At 36.0% G+C, this 20,041-nt stretch overlaps 1 protein-coding gene and 3 non-coding genes across 4 annotated transcripts in view; all 4 read right to left on the bottom strand.

Moving 5' to 3' along the window:
* Nucleotides 1–5,902: 5,902 nt before the first annotated feature.
* On the bottom strand, nt 5,903–5,974 carry trnap-ugg (transfer RNA proline (anticodon UGG)). Its single transcript has one exon. It is a non-coding gene; the product is annotated as a tRNA-Pro (tRNA).
* A 567-nt stretch (nt 5,975–6,541) lies between these two features.
* Nucleotides 6,542–6,613, bottom strand: trnap-ugg (transfer RNA proline (anticodon UGG)). Its single transcript has one exon. It is a non-coding gene; the product is annotated as a tRNA-Pro (tRNA).
* A 291-nt stretch (nt 6,614–6,904) lies between these two features.
* Nucleotides 6,905–6,976, bottom strand: trnap-ugg (transfer RNA proline (anticodon UGG)). The gene has a single exon. It is a non-coding gene; the product is annotated as a tRNA-Pro (tRNA).
* A 10,564-nt stretch (nt 6,977–17,540) lies between these two features.
* LOC114460407 (uncharacterized) overlaps nt 17,541–20,041 on the bottom strand; it is a 13,635-nt gene continuing 11,134 nt past the window's right edge. Inside the window, exons 3-5 of the mRNA XM_028442349.1 lie at nt 18,949–19,115; nt 18,561–18,604; nt 17,541–17,850 (exon numbers count right to left, since the gene is read on the bottom strand). Of these exons, the coding sequence (XP_028298150.1) occupies nt 17,664–17,850; nt 18,561–18,604; nt 18,949–19,115 (398 nt within the window). The 3' untranslated portion in view covers nt 17,541–17,663. The remainder of the gene's footprint in view (nt 17,851–18,560; nt 18,605–18,948; nt 19,116–20,041) is intronic.

Raw genomic sequence — 20,041 nt, 5'->3', positions numbered from 1 at the left:
TTATTGAAAAAACATGACTATGCTAGGCAGAGATAGACACTACGCTGGCATCGCATTCCAGGGATCACGTGATCCCAGCAGGAATGTCACTTGTTTAATAAATTTACTGGTAATGTCTTGGAAACTCATGGCAAAAGATGGCAGATGGATTATAACTGTATTCAAACTAGACAATTCTCTTTTCATACTATGCAATGTATATGGTCACAATGGAGTAACTCAAGCTAAAAATATGTTTTATCAGATTTATTCCAAAATTGAGTATCAACAAGGAAAACATAAAGATGCAGAACTAATTATTGGAGGTGACTATAATGATGCTCCAAATGATTCAATAGATAAAATCCTGGAAAAAAAAACTCTCAAAACTTCTGTATTAAAGCTACATTTTACCAAACTGAAAAACTTCTTGTGACAGACATCGTGAATGACATTGAGTTTTTTAACCCTAGCTGTAAGGAATTTACCTGGTGTAATGCTAGACACACTCAACACTCTAGAATAAACTCATGGTTAACATCTTCATCTTGTATACAATTTATATCTGAGGTTTCACATTTACATGCTCCATTATCTGATCACAAAATGATTTTGATTCTCGTTTCTGGTTCCAAAGATCACAATAATAATCTAAGAGGATACTGGAAGCTAAATAAAAACTTACTTAAAGATACAATCTTTCAACACTTTGTGAAACAAAATGCACTAAATATTTTCAATGATGAAAAGTTAAATAATATTCAAAAATGGGAGTATTTCAAATTCAAAATTAGAGAAACTGCTATTCATCGTAGCAAAGAAATAAAGAAAATTAACAATGCAAAAGAAAGAGGAGTTATGGATAGTTTAAAGCCCTTATTAGATAAAGAGAATCTTTCTATAAGAGAGCAAACAAAAAAATTACAACTCTAAAAAGAAATGGATAAATTATATAATGAAGCAGTCAAATTATAAACGATCTAGAGCTAAATGGCTGGAAAATGGAGAACAAAATTTGACTAATTTTGTTGCACTTGAAAAACGTAATAAAAAAGAATGAATATGTCGGCACTAAAAATAAACGACAACTTAAACACTAATCCTAAAGAAATTTCAGAATATGTTTGTTCATTCTATAAAAAAATATATGAATCTAAATTCAATTCAGAACACTGTGAGGAATTTTTTAATACAATCAAAGAATTTATCCCTACTATTTCAGATCATTTCAAGAAGAATTGTGATAAACCTCTCTCGAACTTTGAACTTATTGAAGCCCTAAAACATTAGAAAAAAGGTAAATATCCTGGAATTGATGGTTTAGTCACAGAGTTTTATCTATTTTTCTGGGAGATTATTGAATTCCCATCAATGAATATGTACAAAGATTGCATTGCTAATCAAGAAATGACAGCCACTCTGAAACAAGGATTAATAAGCTTGATTCCCAAACCAAACAATGATTCTTTATGCATAGAACATTGGAGGCCAATTACTCTCCTAAATATTGATTATACATAATTCTCACTTGTTTTTGCCAGACACATAAAAAGAGATCTTGGCGAAATCATGAATGAAACACAGACAGGTTTTATGTCAAATCAACACATAAGTAATAACATTAGACTAATCTTGGATTTGCTTGATTATTCTGAACATGTGGACTCAGAGGTAGTTATAGTTTTTCTAGACTTCTACAAAGTATTTGACACTCTGGAACATCCATTTATATACAAGATTTTAGATCTCATGGGTTTTGGGGGAAGTTTCATTTCAATTGTTAAAATGCTTTACAAAGATAATAATAGTAACTTAATGATTTACCCGAGCACTTCCAAAAGATTCCCTGTTAATAGATCTGTTCGTCAAGGTTGTCCAATTTCACCAATTCTTTTACTAATCGCAACAGAATTCCTTTCATTACAAATTTTAAACAACTCTGAAATTAAAGGTTTTTCAATAATTCAAAAAGAAATTTGAATTACGCAATTGGCGGATGATACGGCTTTGTTTTTAAAAGATAAACACCACATTGAACCAGCAATACAATTAATTAAAACATTTTCCAAAGCATCAGGCTTACAACTCAACATAGGTAAATGTGAAATATTATCCATACATGATACAGAGAGTGAGAATGTATGTAATATACCATTCAAGAAAACTGCCAATCACAAAAAACGTGAAAACTAGACAACAACAAAACTTTCTTCCACGACTTAAGAAAACACAAAATATTATGAACATGTGGCTCCAACATGATTTGACAATGTTTGGAAGAATTTTCTTAATGAAAGCTGAAGGTATCTCTAGACTAATATATCCTGCTTTATCTCTATTTGTTCAGGAATCAACGTCTAAGGAAATTAACAAAATATTTATCAACTTTACTCGGAAAAATAAAAAGCACGATTTAAAAAAAGATAAACTTTCAGGATCCAGGAAAGAAGGGGGTTTAGAACTGATACATTTTGTTGATTTGAACGATACTTTTAAGATTAAATAGATAAAGGAATGTCTCAAAGCTCCTAATTCTATCTGGTATTTTATTCCAAATAATATATTTAACAATCTTGGTGGTCTTTGTTTTCTACTCACTTGTAATTACAATATAGCCAAATTACCATTCAAAATATGTAAATTTTAATCAACAGCCTCTTCGAGCTTGGAAAATATGTTACTCTCACAATTTCTCCCCACACAAATCTATAATTTGGAATAATGGAAACATTACGATCAGAAGAAAAACAATACTTAGACAAAACTGGGTTGATTGAGGTGTTATTTCTATAAGTGATCTCTTTGACTCTGAAGGAGCATTACTAAGCTATAAGCGTTTCCTACTAATCAAATCATTCCCTGTTACTAGCAAAGAATTTAACATTGTAACCAAAGTTATTCCTGATGATTTATTCCTTTTAATGAAAAGTCACCTTCAGTTTCAAGAAACCCTAAGAGTGGAACGTCTTCTAATGGTAAATGGTTTAAATATCATGGACTGAAAGTGCACAAACAAACATATACGGAATACATTTCATGAAAAGTGGAAAATATCTCCAAGAAAAAAGGCCTTTTGGGGAAACATTTTTACAAACATTAATTGGGAAAAGGCTTGGACACTGCCTTACAAATTTTGTTTTAATAACAGGATTAAAGAAAATCTTATACAATATTTTTCCATCCAATTTGTATTTCTCCAAATTTTTAGACACCGACAATAAATGCAGCTTTTGTAATAACGAACCAGATTCCCTCTCACATTTATTTTATTACTGTATTTGTGGTGTAATTGTTTTACAATTCCCTTGTTGATATTGAACTTTACCTTGAGCTGTTGTTGGGATCAATCAATAGAGTGTGTGTGTGTAGAGTCACGGGGTCCGGTGTGTAAAAAAAATAAAGTACCTAAGTGATGACACGCAGTCCGACTCTTGTACACATTCCTCCAAAGAATAGAAGACGCACATGGTGTCAGAAGTGGGATGCACCTAAACCAAGGTTCCATCACGGTCTTCAGCAGATAGAGAGAAGAAATCATCGCTATGGCATATGACGGTGAGGACGAGCAGGGCCGGGTCGGCGTTACCAGGAGGGCTAGCGCACCCAGTGCTACATTCAGCATCCAACCACCGGAGGCCTTCGACTTCTCCCATTCAAACGAGTGGACAAAGTGGATCCAGAAGTTTGAAAGGTTCAGGCAAGCAAGAAATCTGTCTTCAAACTCAGAAGAAAACCAGGTAAATACCTTAATTTACTGCATGGGAGAGGGTTGAAGCTAAACGATGCCGATCAACATGAATATGCTAAAGTGAAGGAGGGCTTTCAAAACTTTTTCATAGTTCAGAAGTATATTGTTTACAAAAGAGCACGCTTCAACATGCGGAAACAAGAGCCAAATGAGACTGTAGATGCATTTGTCACTGCCCTGCATGCACTAGCAGGACATTGTAATTATGGACAATTGCATGATGAGCTGATCCGAGACAGGATAGTCGTTGGACTGGCTGACAAGAGACTTTCAGAACGTATTGTCACGGCAAATTTGCAGTTGCCCTCATTTGGAAACGTAATTTGTGCTCTGGTTGAATGATGAAGTACAGTCAAAGCATGATGATTTTATAAAAAAAGGTCTATTATAAGCTAAATGAAAAAGAGTACAAAAAAAGGTCTTCCATCCTGTCGGAAGGGCAAGCGACCAAAAAGTCACCATAACAATAACAATTCCCCACTTTTGGTCGCCATCAACGACCAAATCAAGAAACAAAATTATTATATTCCATGAGAATAACCTTGGATCCACCTTTGCTGTCTGTCAGGGTTAACCATTAGCATTGTTATTGTCATACATTGGATATATTCTTTTTTTGTCAGACAGACATATCTGTGAGAGCAAGAAAAATGTGGAAATAAACAAAAACCTTTAAAAACGTCATCATTATCGGGGGCGCTAGCGAGCTCGATGGAGTAAAGACGCACTGCTCAGAGCTCTTGCACATTTCTGCTTAAATTTCATATTTAAAGGACACTTAAGTTACCAATTTATTTTCTAAAACCTCCTTAAATGGTATTACCATCGACAACACATCAAGGAGTTGGTTATAGGTGCTTTTATGGCCGCTAATCTGCGAAAGTTTAAATACGAGGCCTCGTCGAACACAAGGTCTAGTGCAGCCGGGGGAAAAAGTTCGAACAGCACCGCCGAGAAGGAGATGCCAAAGCCTGCTACTCCTCCGAAGCATAGCATGGACGCAACGGCAATCAAAACGGACATCCTGGTCTCCATACGGCAGGATATTTCCACCATTATCAAACAAGAAATTAAAGACGCCATGGCTAACCATTTCGAATCACTGAAAAGGGAAATACAGAACGTAAAGACCGAGATTAACAGCAACACCGCCGCCATTCGGGTGGAGCTGGAGCAGGTGAAAGCTAATGTCAAAAGTGTTGAGGATGGCATGTCCACCTGGTCTGATGAGATGGTGGCAATGCGAGGAACTGTGTCTACTCTCCAAAAAGAAATGAAGGTGGTTAAAGACAAGAATTCTACTTCTCGACCAACATGTCCTTGGTTGCTGTGCTATGAACCAATTTTACTTTACTTTAGTTAAAAATGTACCTAATTGATATGCAAAAACTGTTCAACTCAATTAAACATTGACAATGTGCATCCTTGTAAAAAGAAGTAAGGATACATTTCAAGAAGCCTTACATGAATTCTTTAGCAAATATGGACTTAACACCATTGTCAGACACAGTTTATCTATTGGGGATTGTCCGGGATTTAAAAACGAGACTTCTCACACCCAAAGCGAGAATCATACCCCTCGACCAACAAGCCCCTGATTGAAGTGTTATGAACCTATTTTACATTTCTTTTGGTAAAAAAATCACAACAGAATTGCAAGAACATAAAAACTAATTTAACCAAGTCTTAATGACAATTTTCATTTCTGTAAAAAGAGAAGTAAGAAATCAATACAACTTTCCTACAAGCGATACACCAGTTTGTAATGTTAAAGAGACTAGACTTACCGAACACAATCATGGCAATTCTCATAGCTAACGTACGAAATGGAAATATACACTTTTTTTTTGTTTACTATATATGGACTTAATACCATCGACAGAAATAGAATTTTTGCAAGCAAGCTTGTCCGGAATTTAAACCTTGGACCTCTCGCACCAACAGCAAGAATAATACTTCTCGACCAACATGTCCTTGGTTGCTGTGCTATGAACCAATTTTACTTTACTTTAGTTAAAAATGTACCTAATTGATATGCAAAAACTGTTCAACTCAATTAAACATTGACAATGTGCATCCTTGTAAAAAGAAGTAAGGATACATTTCAAGAAGCCTTACATGAACTCTTTAGCAAATATGGACTTAACACCATTGTCAGACACAATTTATCTATTGGGGCTTGTCTGGGATTTGAACCCGGGACCTCTCACACCCAAAGCAAGAATCATACCCCTAGACCAACAAGCCCTTGATTGAAGTGTAATGAACCTAATTTACATTGCTTTTGGTAAAAAAATCACAACAGAATGGCAAGAACATAAAAATGAACTTAGCCATGTCTTAATGACAATTTTCATTTCTGTAAAAAGAGAAGTAAGAATACATTTCAACTTTCCGACAAGCTATAAATGAATTCTTTAGAAAATGTGGACTTAATACCACTGTCAGACAGACTACAATATTGGGGCTTGTCCGGAATTTGAACCCGGGACCTCTCACACCCGAAGCGAGAATCATTCTCCTAGACCAACAAGCCTTTGATTGTAGTGTTATGAACCTATTTTACATAACTTTAGGTAAAAATTCACTTACCAGAAAAACTAAATTAACCATGTCTTAATGATAATTTTCATTTTTGTAAAAAGAAAACTAAGACAGCGTTCCAACAAGTCTTACATCAGATTGGAATAGTAAAGAGATTAGACATTCCTAACAAAATCAAGGCAATTCTCATAGCTAACGTATGACAAGCCTTACATGAATTCTTTAGAAAATGTGGACTTAATACCATTGTCAGACACACGTGATCTATTGGGGCTTGTCCGGGATTTGAACCCGGGACCTCTCACACCCAAAGCGAGAATCACACCACTAGACCAACAAGCCCTTGATTAAAGTGTTATGAACCTAATTTACATTGCTTTTGGTAAAAAAATCACAACAGAATTGCAAGAACATAAAAACTAATTTAACCAAGTCTTAATGACAATTTTCATTTCTGTAAAAAGAGAAGTAAGAAATCAATACAACTTTCCTACAAGCGATACACCAGTGTGTAATGTTAAAGAGACTAGACATACCGAACACAATCATGGCAATTCTCATGTCTAATGTCCGAAATGGAAATATACACTTTTTTTTGTTTACTTTATATGGACAGACTGACTACAAATATTGGGGCTTGTCTGGGATTTGAACCCCAGACCTCTCACACCCAAAGCGAGAATCATACCCCTAGACCAACAAGCCCCTGATTGAAGTGTTATGAACCTATTTTACATTTCTTTTGGTAAAAAAAATGACAACAGAATTGCAAGAACATAAAAACTAATTTAACCATGTCTTAAACCACTGTTGTTTCTTTGGTTGAACTTATCTTTAACTTTTTCCTTCCCCAGACTTTAAATGCAGCAGCTCCATCATGGAATCCTGAAAATATGAGGTCAGGAATGGGTGCCAGCAATCCACAGCCCCGCAACAGAACCCCCAATCCTTGGAGAAACAAACTATGGGTACCTCCTTTACCAGAGGCAAAGCCTCCTAATGGGACTCCAACCATCAATAACAATTTTTTTTAATCAATAAATACAATTTAAAAATGGCTTATCTTTATATTTTCTTTTTTTAACAAGTTTTTTTATAGCTTGGATACTGATTGCAGGGTGACTACAAGTAGGAAGAAGTTATATTTAAAACTTTAAGACCTTTTTAATACTACCTTAAAAAAAAATTTAAGACCAAACTTACGATGGAAACACAATTCCCACAACATTTAATATCAATGGACAATAAACTAGAAATCAAAATTGACTGGAACCTGTGAGCAAACCAAACACCAAAATGCTTTTATAAGATTCTTCACTGTGTAATGCTATATGTGGAACTTTGATCAAAAATTAGGCCTTCTAAGAAAATGTAACCAACCCACATAAGGAGCCTAATTTCTGTCCTGGCTAATGAAACTTTATGTTTCTATTATGGGCCCACTTTAGACATAACAATGCGAACACACTATTTTCATTTGAAATGTTGTGAAAACAGAAATTCTGGGATGAGGTAAAAGAGGTAGGTGAGAAAGTAAGGGAAAGAGAAAATGTCTGACTGGACATCAAGGCATGTGTCTGAGTTCTGTTGATTTGTCTTCCAGCTCCCTCTGAACTAGAGCTGCAACAAATTATTATTTTCATAATCGATTAATCGGTCGATAAATTATTTGATGACTCAGATAAAAAAACAGCACATTTTTAATTTCAGCCTGTTTATTCGTCCCATTGTGAATGTAGTGGTAGGTCACCCTAAGGTAGACTTCATTAGCTACACGTGTCCATATATCAGCAGTGAGACACAGTTTGCTGTTTGTGTTCATTGCATTCTTCACTTCCTTTAAAGTCTCTTCATATTTTCTCTCCATGAACTTTGTAAAATGTAAAACATAAATTGTGTCGTTGAGGGCAGAATGTGACCTGGATTAAAGGTGAGGATGATTGTAGTGAAGCTTCATCTTCAACCATGGACACAGACCTCATGTCAGTGATCATCATGTAGAGGATGTTCTCAGTCACAGCTTCTCTCTGTGGTTACATCATGTGTTCATCACCATGACGCCTGTCATTGTTTGATCTTTTTTGATGAAATGAGAAAGATAGTATAGCATTAGTATGTATTATAGCACAATTTACTACAACTAAAGGATTAACTTGTTTTATATGCAGTATTAGGTTAAGACATGTTCATAGTCCAAAGAGCAAAACACACACACACACACACACACTAACGCATAAAGGACAAGTACCTTAAAACAATTAAACAAATTTAAGTAGATGTGATAAGTTACTTTAACCCCAGTCTAAATGTAATTAATCCAGCCTCACTCCATTACAGACCAGACTTTATCTTTAAACTATTACCACCATTATGTACAAGTATATATATAAAGCACATTTAAACCCTGTTTAAGATGATAAAATAAAATAAAAAAGTATCTCAAACACACAATGTGATGGAATAAACTTTTTAAAAAGTCCAAGCATTCTATCATTTTGTTCTAGTGTTTTCTTTACTACTACATCTTTGTCTTTGTTTGTATTTTTTAGTCTTTTAACTTGTTGGACATTGAAGCAAAACATAAAAAAGGTATAAATTATGATCAAACTTAAGCATAAAACACACGTGAATCATAAAACTTAGTTACTAATTTGTTCAAGAAATGTCTTTGGAGTCATTAATATCAACTTTTAGCCTCAAACAGGTGAAATAAACCATTTACATTTGAATGTCCCCATTTTGGACTAAAAAATCCAAGTAAAGTGCGAGTAACTGTAATAATAATAATAATAATAATAATAATAATAAATCCTTACGGGAACAATAGGGCCAAAAACCCAACCTCATTATTTCATGAAGATTTATGTATAAACTAATAATGATTTGTCATTACTATTTACTTTTAATTTAGTGTAAGTTCATTTATTGGTTGATAAAAACATTTCATTATAAAATTATATCAAGAAACAAAACAATAAAAGAAGAGTTAAATAACTATCAATATTTGTTTACAGTAATTCAAAGAGATACAATCAGTGTTATGATGGATGGTGAGAGAAGACATAATGTGTAATGTTGATGAACAAGTTCAGATTAACTATGACTGGGCCCGCGGATCATCTCAGTGCAGAATAGCACGTACCACGTTCCTGAGAATTCAGTCAAATGACTCAGTTCCACCGAATAAAACAAATCAAATTGTGCAACATTGAATTGCCTTTGAAACAATATATCACACAACTATTTCCCCATAAATTTGGAAATTTACAGAAATAGAGGTGGGCCCCTGGGCTCCATTTAAAAAAACAAAAAAACAAAGTGAGTAGTGTTTTGAGTTCGGTAGTCCGGCCTAATAAAGTTTTGTAACCAGTGGATGGCGGTAATGCACCTTAATCAGATAAAGTTCAGTGATAGCCTAATCATTGTCTCTGGTCCAAGAGATGAACTTGGATGAAATAGAGTTCCATGCTTGAACAGTCGCTGGTCGAGCCTTGTTAAGACGTGCAGTCGTATGTTCGAGGTTGATAATATTGATCAGGCTTTGAGACCAAAATTATTTCATGCACATACCTGGAGTAAACCTATGTTTTAATATAGTTTTTTTTTCGCAGAGGTAAAACCTGGAAACACCAACTTGAGCTTAATTTGTGTTAAAGTTACATCAGAATGATAATTAAGGAGACAAAATGTGGGATTAAAAATGTAAAAAATGCTCAGTACGTCTGCTAACAGAGTTTACATGAGACCAGAATTCAGAAATGATCTGACAATCCCAAAACATGTGTAAGAATGTCCCAAGTCATGCAGTTCCACATATATGGCAGTTTTTTGTAGATTGTAATTTCATTTGGAATCTCTTATAGGGTGTAATGTAAGCTCTATGTATGGCATTGAAGTGAATTAGTTAGTGCGCTAGATTTTTGGAAGTTGAAGTGAGGTTGCACCAGATCTTCCTCCAATCTAAACTGCCCAGTTCCTTATTCCACACGGATTCAGTTGGTAGAACTTTAGCGCTATGCTCTATCAGTTCATGGTATATTAAAGAAACAGAGGGTCTATCCAGTAACTTAGAGATCAATTTTAGCATGGGATGTGCCTAAAGGGGAGAGTTCCAGGGAACTCCATAAGCTTTTAGGGCTGATCTTAGCTGAAAATAAACAAAGTAAGTGAAAGCAGTAAGTGAGAAATGTGTTCTTAAGTCCTGTATCGGTCGAAGACCGTGAATGTTGTAAATAACAGTGTTGTATTAATTTTTTAAAGATGTCAGTAGTTTGGCCTGAACTTCTGTGAAGTTATTTTTTTGTAAAGTCTCTATTGATTGTATTTTGTTTTCAAAATTTGTTATTTGTCGAACTCTTGTCTTTGCTAGAGTTGAAGACAATGAGATACAGAAACACGGACAAAACACTTTGTGGCCTCCCATAATATCTGTGGGTTAGAGCACTCTTGTGCATTAATGTCCAAAAACTCTTTTAATTGGGTTTTAAGTGAAATGATAAATCCTGAGTTAATTAGTAAGGACGTATTTAGTCGCCACCTTGGTGCTTTTATTTTAATATTGGGTAAATCAATGTTGCACAGTAGTGCAGAGTGATCGGACAGTAGTCTCGGTAAAATAGTGATGAATAAATTTGTGTTAATTTGTATTATTCTGAAATTAAAGCTGGGCTGAGAAAAATATAATCTATCCGGGAGAATGTCTTGTGTCTAGCAGAGAAAAATGTATAATCTCTTGCATTAGCATTTTGTATCTGCCAAAGATCATGCAAAGCAAGATCTTTAATAAGTGTATTCAGCAGGTTAGATGATAGATTGGCAGTAGCATCTGAATTTGATCTATCAAGAGATGGATTAAGGACTGCATTCAAATCACCCCCCACTACAAGGGAACAATCATTTTGTTCTAATAGTGTGTTTCCAATGAAAATAAAAAGGTCTCTATCAGGCTCATTTGGACAATATATGGATGTAAAAGCTAATTTATGATTAAGAATGGATTTCCCGGTCCCTCATCTTGGACCCTGCTCTCCTCTGGGACTTCTATGCTGGGCATCCCACTAAGCTGGGTCGGCCGCCAGGAGGCGTCCCTTGGGGGGGGGGTTGTTTCTCTACAGGGCTGTTGGGTGACGGGGGGCGTGGCTGAGACCTGCAGCAACGAGGCACACCTGATCCTTGTTGATGAGCCTGATACAAAAGCTCTGTTCAGTCCTCTCCACGCTGCCAGAAAATTCCGTCACGCTCGGTACTGTTAGAGCTGTTTTGTTTGATCACTAAGGATTTTTGATACATACCTGTTTCCTCCTTTGCTCAGGATATCTTCTGTGCCTCACTGCGTTCCTGGGTCCGTCCTCTCCCAGCCAGCCTCCGTCACCTCAGCCACTTCGTTTTTTTTTGGAAAATAAATTCTTAAAGCTTTCCTGTCTCCGTCTCTGCTTTGGGGTCCAACTTGAATCCTTAACAAAGCCGACCAGCCTTATGTTATTCCTTCGCCCCCTGTCCTCTAGGTCCGTCAACTTTGTGGTAAGGAGGTCAAGCTGCAACTTTAGCTCGCTTAGCGAACGCCTATATTCCCATGCAGCGGCCTGCACAGCATCCATTTGGTCCTGGGTCCTCTTAGCAGACTTGCTCACTTTATCGAGTTCATTGGTAAAGCCATTCACGGCTTCAGCAGTCTTTTGTATTTCTGTTCGCATGTCATGTAAAGCTGGTACCAGGATTGAATCCACAGCATCCCTAATGGCGGAGGCAACAGCTGAATCCAGTACACCGCGTTGATCTTCAAGTGCTAGCTTAATGCCGTTAGCAATGGCTGCATCCAGTTCTTCCTTCGAGATGGCAGATTCTTTAGTTTCTCTTTATAGGCGACTGTTCAGCCTCCCTTTTCCAAGCGTCTTTGGTTGAGGAAGTACTCATTATGAGATGGACGTTGAAGTATTTGTTGTATAATATCGGATTATTGAAAAAACATGACTATGCTAGGCAGAGATAGACACTACGCTGGCATCGCAGTCCAGAGTTCACGTGATCCCAGCAGGAATGTCTCTTGTTTAATAAATTTACTGGTAATGTCTTGGAAAGTCATGGCAAAAGATGGCAGATGGATTATAACTGTATTCAAACTAGACAATTCTCTTTTTATACTATGCAATGTATATGGTCACAATGGAGTAACTCAAGCTAAAAATATGTTTTATCAGATTTATTCCAAAATTGAGTATCAACAAGGAAAACATAAAGATGCAGAACTAATTATTGGAGGTGACTATAATGATGCTCCAAATGATTCAATAGATAGAATCCTGGAAAAAAAACTCTCAAAACTTCTGTTTTAAAGCTACATTTTACCAAACTGAAAAACTTCTTGTGACAGACATCGTGAATGACATTGAGTTTTTTAACCCTAGCTGTAAGGAATTTACCTGGTGTAATGCTAGACACACTCAACACTCTAGAATAAACTCATGGTTAACATCTTCATCTTGTATACAATTTATATCTGAGGTTTCACATTTACATGCTCCATCATCTGATCACAAAATGATTTTGATTCTCGTTTCTGGTTCCAAAGATAACAATAATAATCTAAGAGGAAACTGGAAGCTAAATAAAAACTTACTTAAAGATACAATCTTTCAACACTTTGTGAAACAAAATGCACTAAATATTTTCAATGATGAAAAGTTAAATAATATTCAAAAATGAGAGTATTTCAAATTCAAAATTAGAGAAACTGCTATTCATCGTAGCAAAGAAATAAAGAAAATTAACAATGCAAAAGAAAGAGGAGTTATGGATAGTTTAAAGCCCTTATTAGATAAAGAGAATCTTTCTATAAGTGAGCAAACAAAAAAATTACAACTCTAAAAAGAAATGGATAAATTATATAATGAAGCAGTCAAATTATAAACGATCTAGAGCTAAATGGCTGGAAAATGGAGAACAAAATTCAACTTATTTCTTTGCACTTGAAAAACGTAATAAAAAAGAATGAATATGTCGGCACTAAAAATAAACGACAACTTAAACACTAATCCTAAAGACATTTCAGAATATGTTTGTTCATTCTATAAAAAAATATATGAATCTAAATTCAATTCAGAACACTGTGAGGATTTTTTTAATACAATCAAAGAATTTATCCCTACTATTTCAGATCATTTCAAGAAGAATTGTGATAAACCTCTCTCGAACTTTGAACTTATTGAAGCCCTAAAACACTAGAAAAAAGGTAAATATCCTGGAATTGATGGTTTAGTCACAGAGTTTTATCTATTTTTCTGGGAGATTATTGAATTCCCATTAATGAATATGTACAAAGATTGCATTGCTAATCAAGAAATGACAGCCACTCTGAAACAAGGATTAATAAGCTTGATTCCCAAACCAAACAATGATTCTTTATGCATAGAACATTGGAGGCCAATTACTCTCCTAAATATTGATTATACATAATTCTCACTTGTTTTTGCCAGACACATAAAAAGAGATCTTGGCGAAATCATGAATGAAACACAGACTGGTTTTATGTCAAATCAACACATAAGTAATAACATTAGACTAATCTTGGATTTGCTTGATTATTCTGAACATGTGGACTCAGAGGTAGTTATAATTTTTCTAGACTTCTACAAATTATTTGAGACTGAAACATCCATTTATATACAAGATTTTAGATCTCATGGGTTTTGGGGGAAGTTTCATTTCAATTGTTAAAATGCTTTACAAAGATAACAATAGTAACTTAATGATTTACCGAGCACTTCCAAAAGATCCCCTGTTAATAGATCTGTTCGTCAAGGTTGTCCAATTTCACCAATTCTTTTACTAATCGCAACAGAATTCCTTTCATTACAAATTTTAAACAGCTCTAAAATTAAAGGTTTATCAATAATTCAAAAAGAAATTTGAACTATGCAATTGACGGATGATACGGTTTTGTTTTTAAAAGATAAACACCACATTGAACCAGCAATACAATTAATTAAAACATTTTCCAAAGCATCAGGCTTACAACTCAACATAGGTAAATGTGAAATATTATCCATACATGATACAGAGAGTGAGAATGTATGTAATATACCATTCAAGAAAACTGTCAATCACAAAAAACGTGAAAACTAGACAACAACAAAACTTTCTTCCACGACTTAAGAAAACAAAATATTATGAACATGTGGCTCCAACGTGATTTGACAATGTTTGGAAGAATTCTCTTAATGAAAGCTGAAGGTATCTCTAGACTAATATATCCTGCTTTATCTCTATTTGTTCAGGAATCAACGTCTAAAGAAATTAACAAAATATTTATCAACTTTACTCGAAAAAATAAAAAGCACGATTTAAAAAAGATAAACTTTCAGGATCCAGGAAAGAAGGGGGTTTTGAACTGATACATTTTGTTGATTTGAACGATATTTTTAAGATTAAATAGATAAAGGAATGTCTCAAAGCTCCTAATTCTATCTGGTATTTTAATCCAAATAATATATTTAACAACCTTGGTGGTCTTTGTTTTCTACTCACTTGTAATTACAATATAGCCAAATTACCATTCAAAATATGTAAATTTTATCAACAGCTTCTTCTAGCTTGGAAAATATGTTACTCTCACAATTTCTCCCCACACAAATCTATAATTTGGAATAATGAAAACATTACGATCAGAAGGAAAACAATATTTAGACAAAACTGGGTTGATTGAGGTGTTATTTCTATAAGTGATCTCTTTGACTCTGAAGGAGCATTACTAAGCTATAAGCGTTTCCTCCTAATCAAATCATTCCCTGTTACTAGCAAAGAATTTAACATTGTAACCAAAGTTATTCCTGATGATTTATTCCTTTTAATGAAAAGTCATCTTCAGTTTCAAGAAACCCTAAGAGTGGAACGTCTTCTAATGGTAAATGGTTTAAATATCATGGACTGAAAGTGCACAAACAAACATATACAGAATACATTTCATGAAAAGAGGAAAATATCTCCAAGAAAAAAGGCCTTTTGGGGAAACATTTTTACAAACATTAATTGGGAAAAGGCTTGGACACTGCCTTAAGAATTTGGTTTTAATAACAGGAATAAAGAAAATCTTATTAAAATCTTATACAATATTTTTCCATCCAATTTGTATTTCTCCAAATTTTTAGACACCGACAATAAATGCAGCTTTTGTAATAATGAACCAGATTCCCTCTCACATTTATTTTATTACTGTATTTGTGGTGTAATTGTTTTACAATTCCCTTGTTGATATTGAACTTTACCTTGAGCTGTTGTTGGGATCAATCAATAGAGTGTGTGTGTGTAAAGTCACGGGGTGCGGTGTGTAAAAAAAATAAAGTACCTAAGTGATGACACGCAGTCCGACTGTTGTACACATTCCTCCAAAGAATAGAAGATGCACATGGTGTCAGAAGTGGGATGCACCTAAACCAAGGTTCCATCACGGTCTTCAGCAGATAGAGAGGAGAAAGCATCGCTATGGCATATGACGGTGAGGACGAGCAGGGCCGGGTCGGCGTTACCAGGAGGGCTAGCGCACCCAGTGCTACATTCAGCATCCAACCACTGGAGGCCATCGACTTCTCCCATCCAAACGAGTGGACAAAGTGGATCCAGAAGTTTGAAAGGTTCAGGCAAGCAAGAAATCTGTCTTCAAACTCAGAAGAAAACCAGGTTAATACCTTAATTTATTGCATGGAAGAGGGATGAAGCTAAACGATGCCGATCAACATGAATATGCTAAAGTGAAGGAGGGCTTTCAAAACTTTTTCATAGTTCAGAAGTATATTGTTTACAAAAGAGCACGCTTCAACATGCGGAAACAAGAGCCAAATGAGACTGTAGATGCATTTGTCACTGCCCTGCATGCACTAGCAGAACATTGTAATTATGGACAATTGCATGATGAGCTGATCCGAGACAGGATAGTCGTTGGACTGGCTGACAAGAGACTTCCAGAACGTATTGTCACGGCAAATTTGCAGTTGCCCTCATTTGGAAACATAATTTGTGCTCTGGTTGAATGATGAAGTCCAGTCAAAGCATGATGATTTTATAAAAAAAGGTCTATTATAAACTAAATGAAAAAGAGTACAAAAAAAAGGTCTTCCATCCTGTCGGAAAGGCAAGCGACCAAAAAGTCACCATAACAATAACAATTCCCCACTTTTGGTTGCCATCAACGACCAAATCAAGAAACAAAATTATTATATTCCAGTAGAATAACCTTGGATCCACCTTTGCTGTCTGTCAGGGTAAACCATTAGCATTGTTATTATCATACATTGGATATATTCTTTTTTTGTGAGACAGACATACGTATCTGTGAGAGCAACAAAAATGTGGAAATAAGCAAAAACCTTTAAAAACGTCATCATTATTATCAATGACATGAATCATCAAACATCAAAACCTCTACTACCATCTCAATAAGCAAAAATCCCAATTTATATCAAGGACATCACTCACATTCATTGACTGAGCTCAGTAGACCCATTGGTAACTGGGGTCACCAATAGCCAGAAGAATAGTGGAACCATGGTTAGAACCACCCCACTTGATTGGCGGCATCATGAGTGAAGAATGAGTGTTTTCCTCAATCACAGCAGAAGGGCTTGTGACTGTATCATCTTGCAGCCAGGTGTGAGGTTGTCCACCCTCCACCTAGCTATAAGCCTTCCATGGGTGTGGCTTATAAACAAAGCAAAGTAAGAACAAAAGTCCTAAGTCGGCGGGGTCCTCAGGGCTTGATCTAGGCTCTCGTTTTAGAACGTTTTTTCCAACTGAGTGTGTGTCTCATGAAAAAGGATCAGCTCCTGTGATCCCACAAGGCAAAGGAACGCTTCTTTGTGCACCGCACCTGAGAAGCCAGTTTAGACGGCGTAGTTGTTACTGCACCGCCCCACTCAGTGGCCTTGTCGGTTCCCCCTTTGTTGTTGTCAGCCCGTGTTAGCATTAGCTGGTGTAGACAATCGTCTGCTTGGATCCATGTCACCCACTCCGCGACCTTCACTGCCGTGTGGGTCGTCAGCTGAACTTCTGGTCAGCATTGTAGATGATCAAACAGTCATCAGGCCGAATATCGTGCAGATGATCGGTTGTTGTCAGAGGAAGGGTAGTCTCCAAACACCTGGCAACCTCTCTTGGGATCGGTTGGTACCTGAACAGAAGAAAAGAGGGGAAAACAAAACAAAACACAAACAAACAAAACAAAACAAAAATAAAACAAAGTAAAATAAAATAAAATAAAACTAGTTGAAAGAGAAGGGGTGTTAGGGTTAGTTAACTAACTAAATGAATTGTTAGTATGGCTTTGTCAGCTCGGTTATAGCTTCCAGGAAGACAGAGACAGGTCAGAGGTCGGGATCGGTGCTGCTGCACAATCACACAATGGTTAGGAGTGGGTTAGTGAGCTTTTAACAATGCCCAGCTCAAAGTTATCTGTAGCCCATTCACACATGAGTGGGAAAATATGAGGCTGAAAGAAAAGCACTTTCCTGGAGCAAGGTGAAGTGTAGCTGGAGTTGCAGTGATTCTCAAACTGTGGTACGTTTTCCCTCGCCAGCGAGTTTCTTGCAAATCTGTTGATTAAAAAAAAAGTCAACAAGTTAGTGGAGAATATAGCATAATAAAAATAAAATTATCAGATGTATGTTTTAAAGCTTCCTTTTTTTACAATTAAACAAAATCTTTCTGTAATAATCTTTTTTCTACAATTATTTTCATAATGACAATATTGTTTTGTATTCCAGTATTTATTATTATATTATATGAAGCACTGTTGTGGCATATGGACCAAAAGCCAGTTTTTCCACGCCACGGTAGGCTAAGCAAGGAGGGATATAACGGTGATGACACGCACGCCAAACAATTGCACAGAGTTGAGAGGTTTATTGTTCCAGATCGCGTTGGAGACATAGGCACTTACTGTAGTAGCATGCATTGGTTGCCTTACAGATATCTCATGACAGTGCAGATTTTTGATGGATCACAGGATGATGCAGTCAACAGAAAGTAGCTCTCCCAAGCTCACTCAACCAGCATGATGCAAACAAAAAACACCCCCAGGTGAGCGCACGTACTAATAGAAACTACTCCCACAGTGCCACACCCAATCAACATGATGCAGAAGCGTGAATACTCTGAGTGCATGCACAATACCATTCACATGCATGAACCTCATTTATAAACAGGTGAGAAACAACCAAACTCTGTACAGCTCCTACAAGCACATTGAGACATTTTTTTCTATATCTATAAGGATAAATTAAACTGATTTTCTCACACTTACGGAATTTGTTGGTGTAAAAAGTGCTGTAAGCCACAGTCTTTGCTCTGCGACATAGACAAAAAATGCATTATTGCTATCCGTCCCCAAAGTGTGTCTTTGAATGGGGAAAATTAGTTTCTAGGCTTATCTGCTTTTAAATCATTTTTAAAAGTACATTGATGGTGTAGGAGGAAGATGCACAAGGTTGTAGATGTTTTGAGTAATGACTTTTTACTCTGTGATCATTGATATTTTGATCTGTGTTTTATAATAATCTGTTACTTTGTTGAAGCGTGCTGCTTCTGCCTGTCTTGGCCAGGACACTCTTGTACAGTAGATTCTTAATCTCAATTAGGTTTTTCCTGACACTAAAACATTTAAATAAAACATGTTACTGTGTCAAAGTTACCTTCCTGGTGGAGTCATATTTGAGGACTTTGCCAAAAGTGGACATGATCTGAGTGCGGTAGTCCTCAATGTTCTCTACTTCAGAAATGAGGAAGGCTTTCCTCAGCAGCTGAGGTGACGACAGTTCCCTTCTTGTTGGAGGACGCTGAAACTGATGGCTGAGTGTTCCTGGAGGCAGAGGTGGATGTTAATATTACACACAGATACAGAGACATACAAATATATAAACATTGTTTCTTTAGACTAAACTGTAGCAGTATGTCACTAAAGTAAGTATTAATTTATTCTCTCCTGCTCACTTGTAGTGTTTTCAGAGATCCAGCAGAGGTCGCACATTCATGTTACATCAGGGGTCACCAACGCGGTGCCCGCGGGCACCAGGTCGCCCGCAAGGACCAGATGAGTCGCCCGCTGGCCTGTTCTAAAAATAGCTCAAATAGCAGCACTTACCAGTGAGCTTTTATATATATAGATTTATTTATTTAGCTATTCTTGTTTAAATCACACATACATGTAACTTAGAAATGACAATACATATATATAAACACTTAAAATGTAAAGTGTTTTTTGTGTTTAATACATACTTGCCAACCCTCCCGATTTTCTCCTGATTTCTGCCCGACATTGTCCGGGCGGACCATCCTTCACTGAGCGTCGTTTCCAGCCGGACAATAATAACGATTTCACCGCATAAGAAGAGGAAGAAGACTCTTCTTCCTCTTCTTATGCGGTGTAATTATATTATTGTAATAATAATATTGTTGTCATAATAATAACGATTACACCGCATAAGAAGAGGTGTAATCGTTATTATTGTCCGGCCGGAAACGACGCTCAGTGAAGGATGGTCCGCCCGGACAATGTCAGTGAGGAAAAAGGGAGAAAATCAAATCCAACCATGTGTAGGGAAGTGTTTCTGTTATGGTTATAGCCGTTGTTGTATAGGCTATGTTTAATTTTCCTTTTGTTGATTATTTTTATTTCAAGCATACATTGCATAGATTGATGGATAATTTATGCAATGTATGCCTTTTTTGTTTAATTTTATGTTATTTATTTTATTTATTCTACTACTACCACCATTTACCATTTGC

This window comes from Gouania willdenowi, unplaced genomic scaffold (genome assembly GCF_900634775.1).
Source record: "Gouania willdenowi unplaced genomic scaffold, fGouWil2.1 scaffold_434_arrow_ctg1, whole genome shotgun sequence".
In the NCBI taxonomy this organism is placed as follows: Eukaryota; Metazoa; Chordata; class Actinopteri; order Blenniiformes; family Gobiesocidae; genus Gouania; species Gouania willdenowi.
This window is presented reverse-complemented; position numbering and strand designations above follow the sequence as displayed.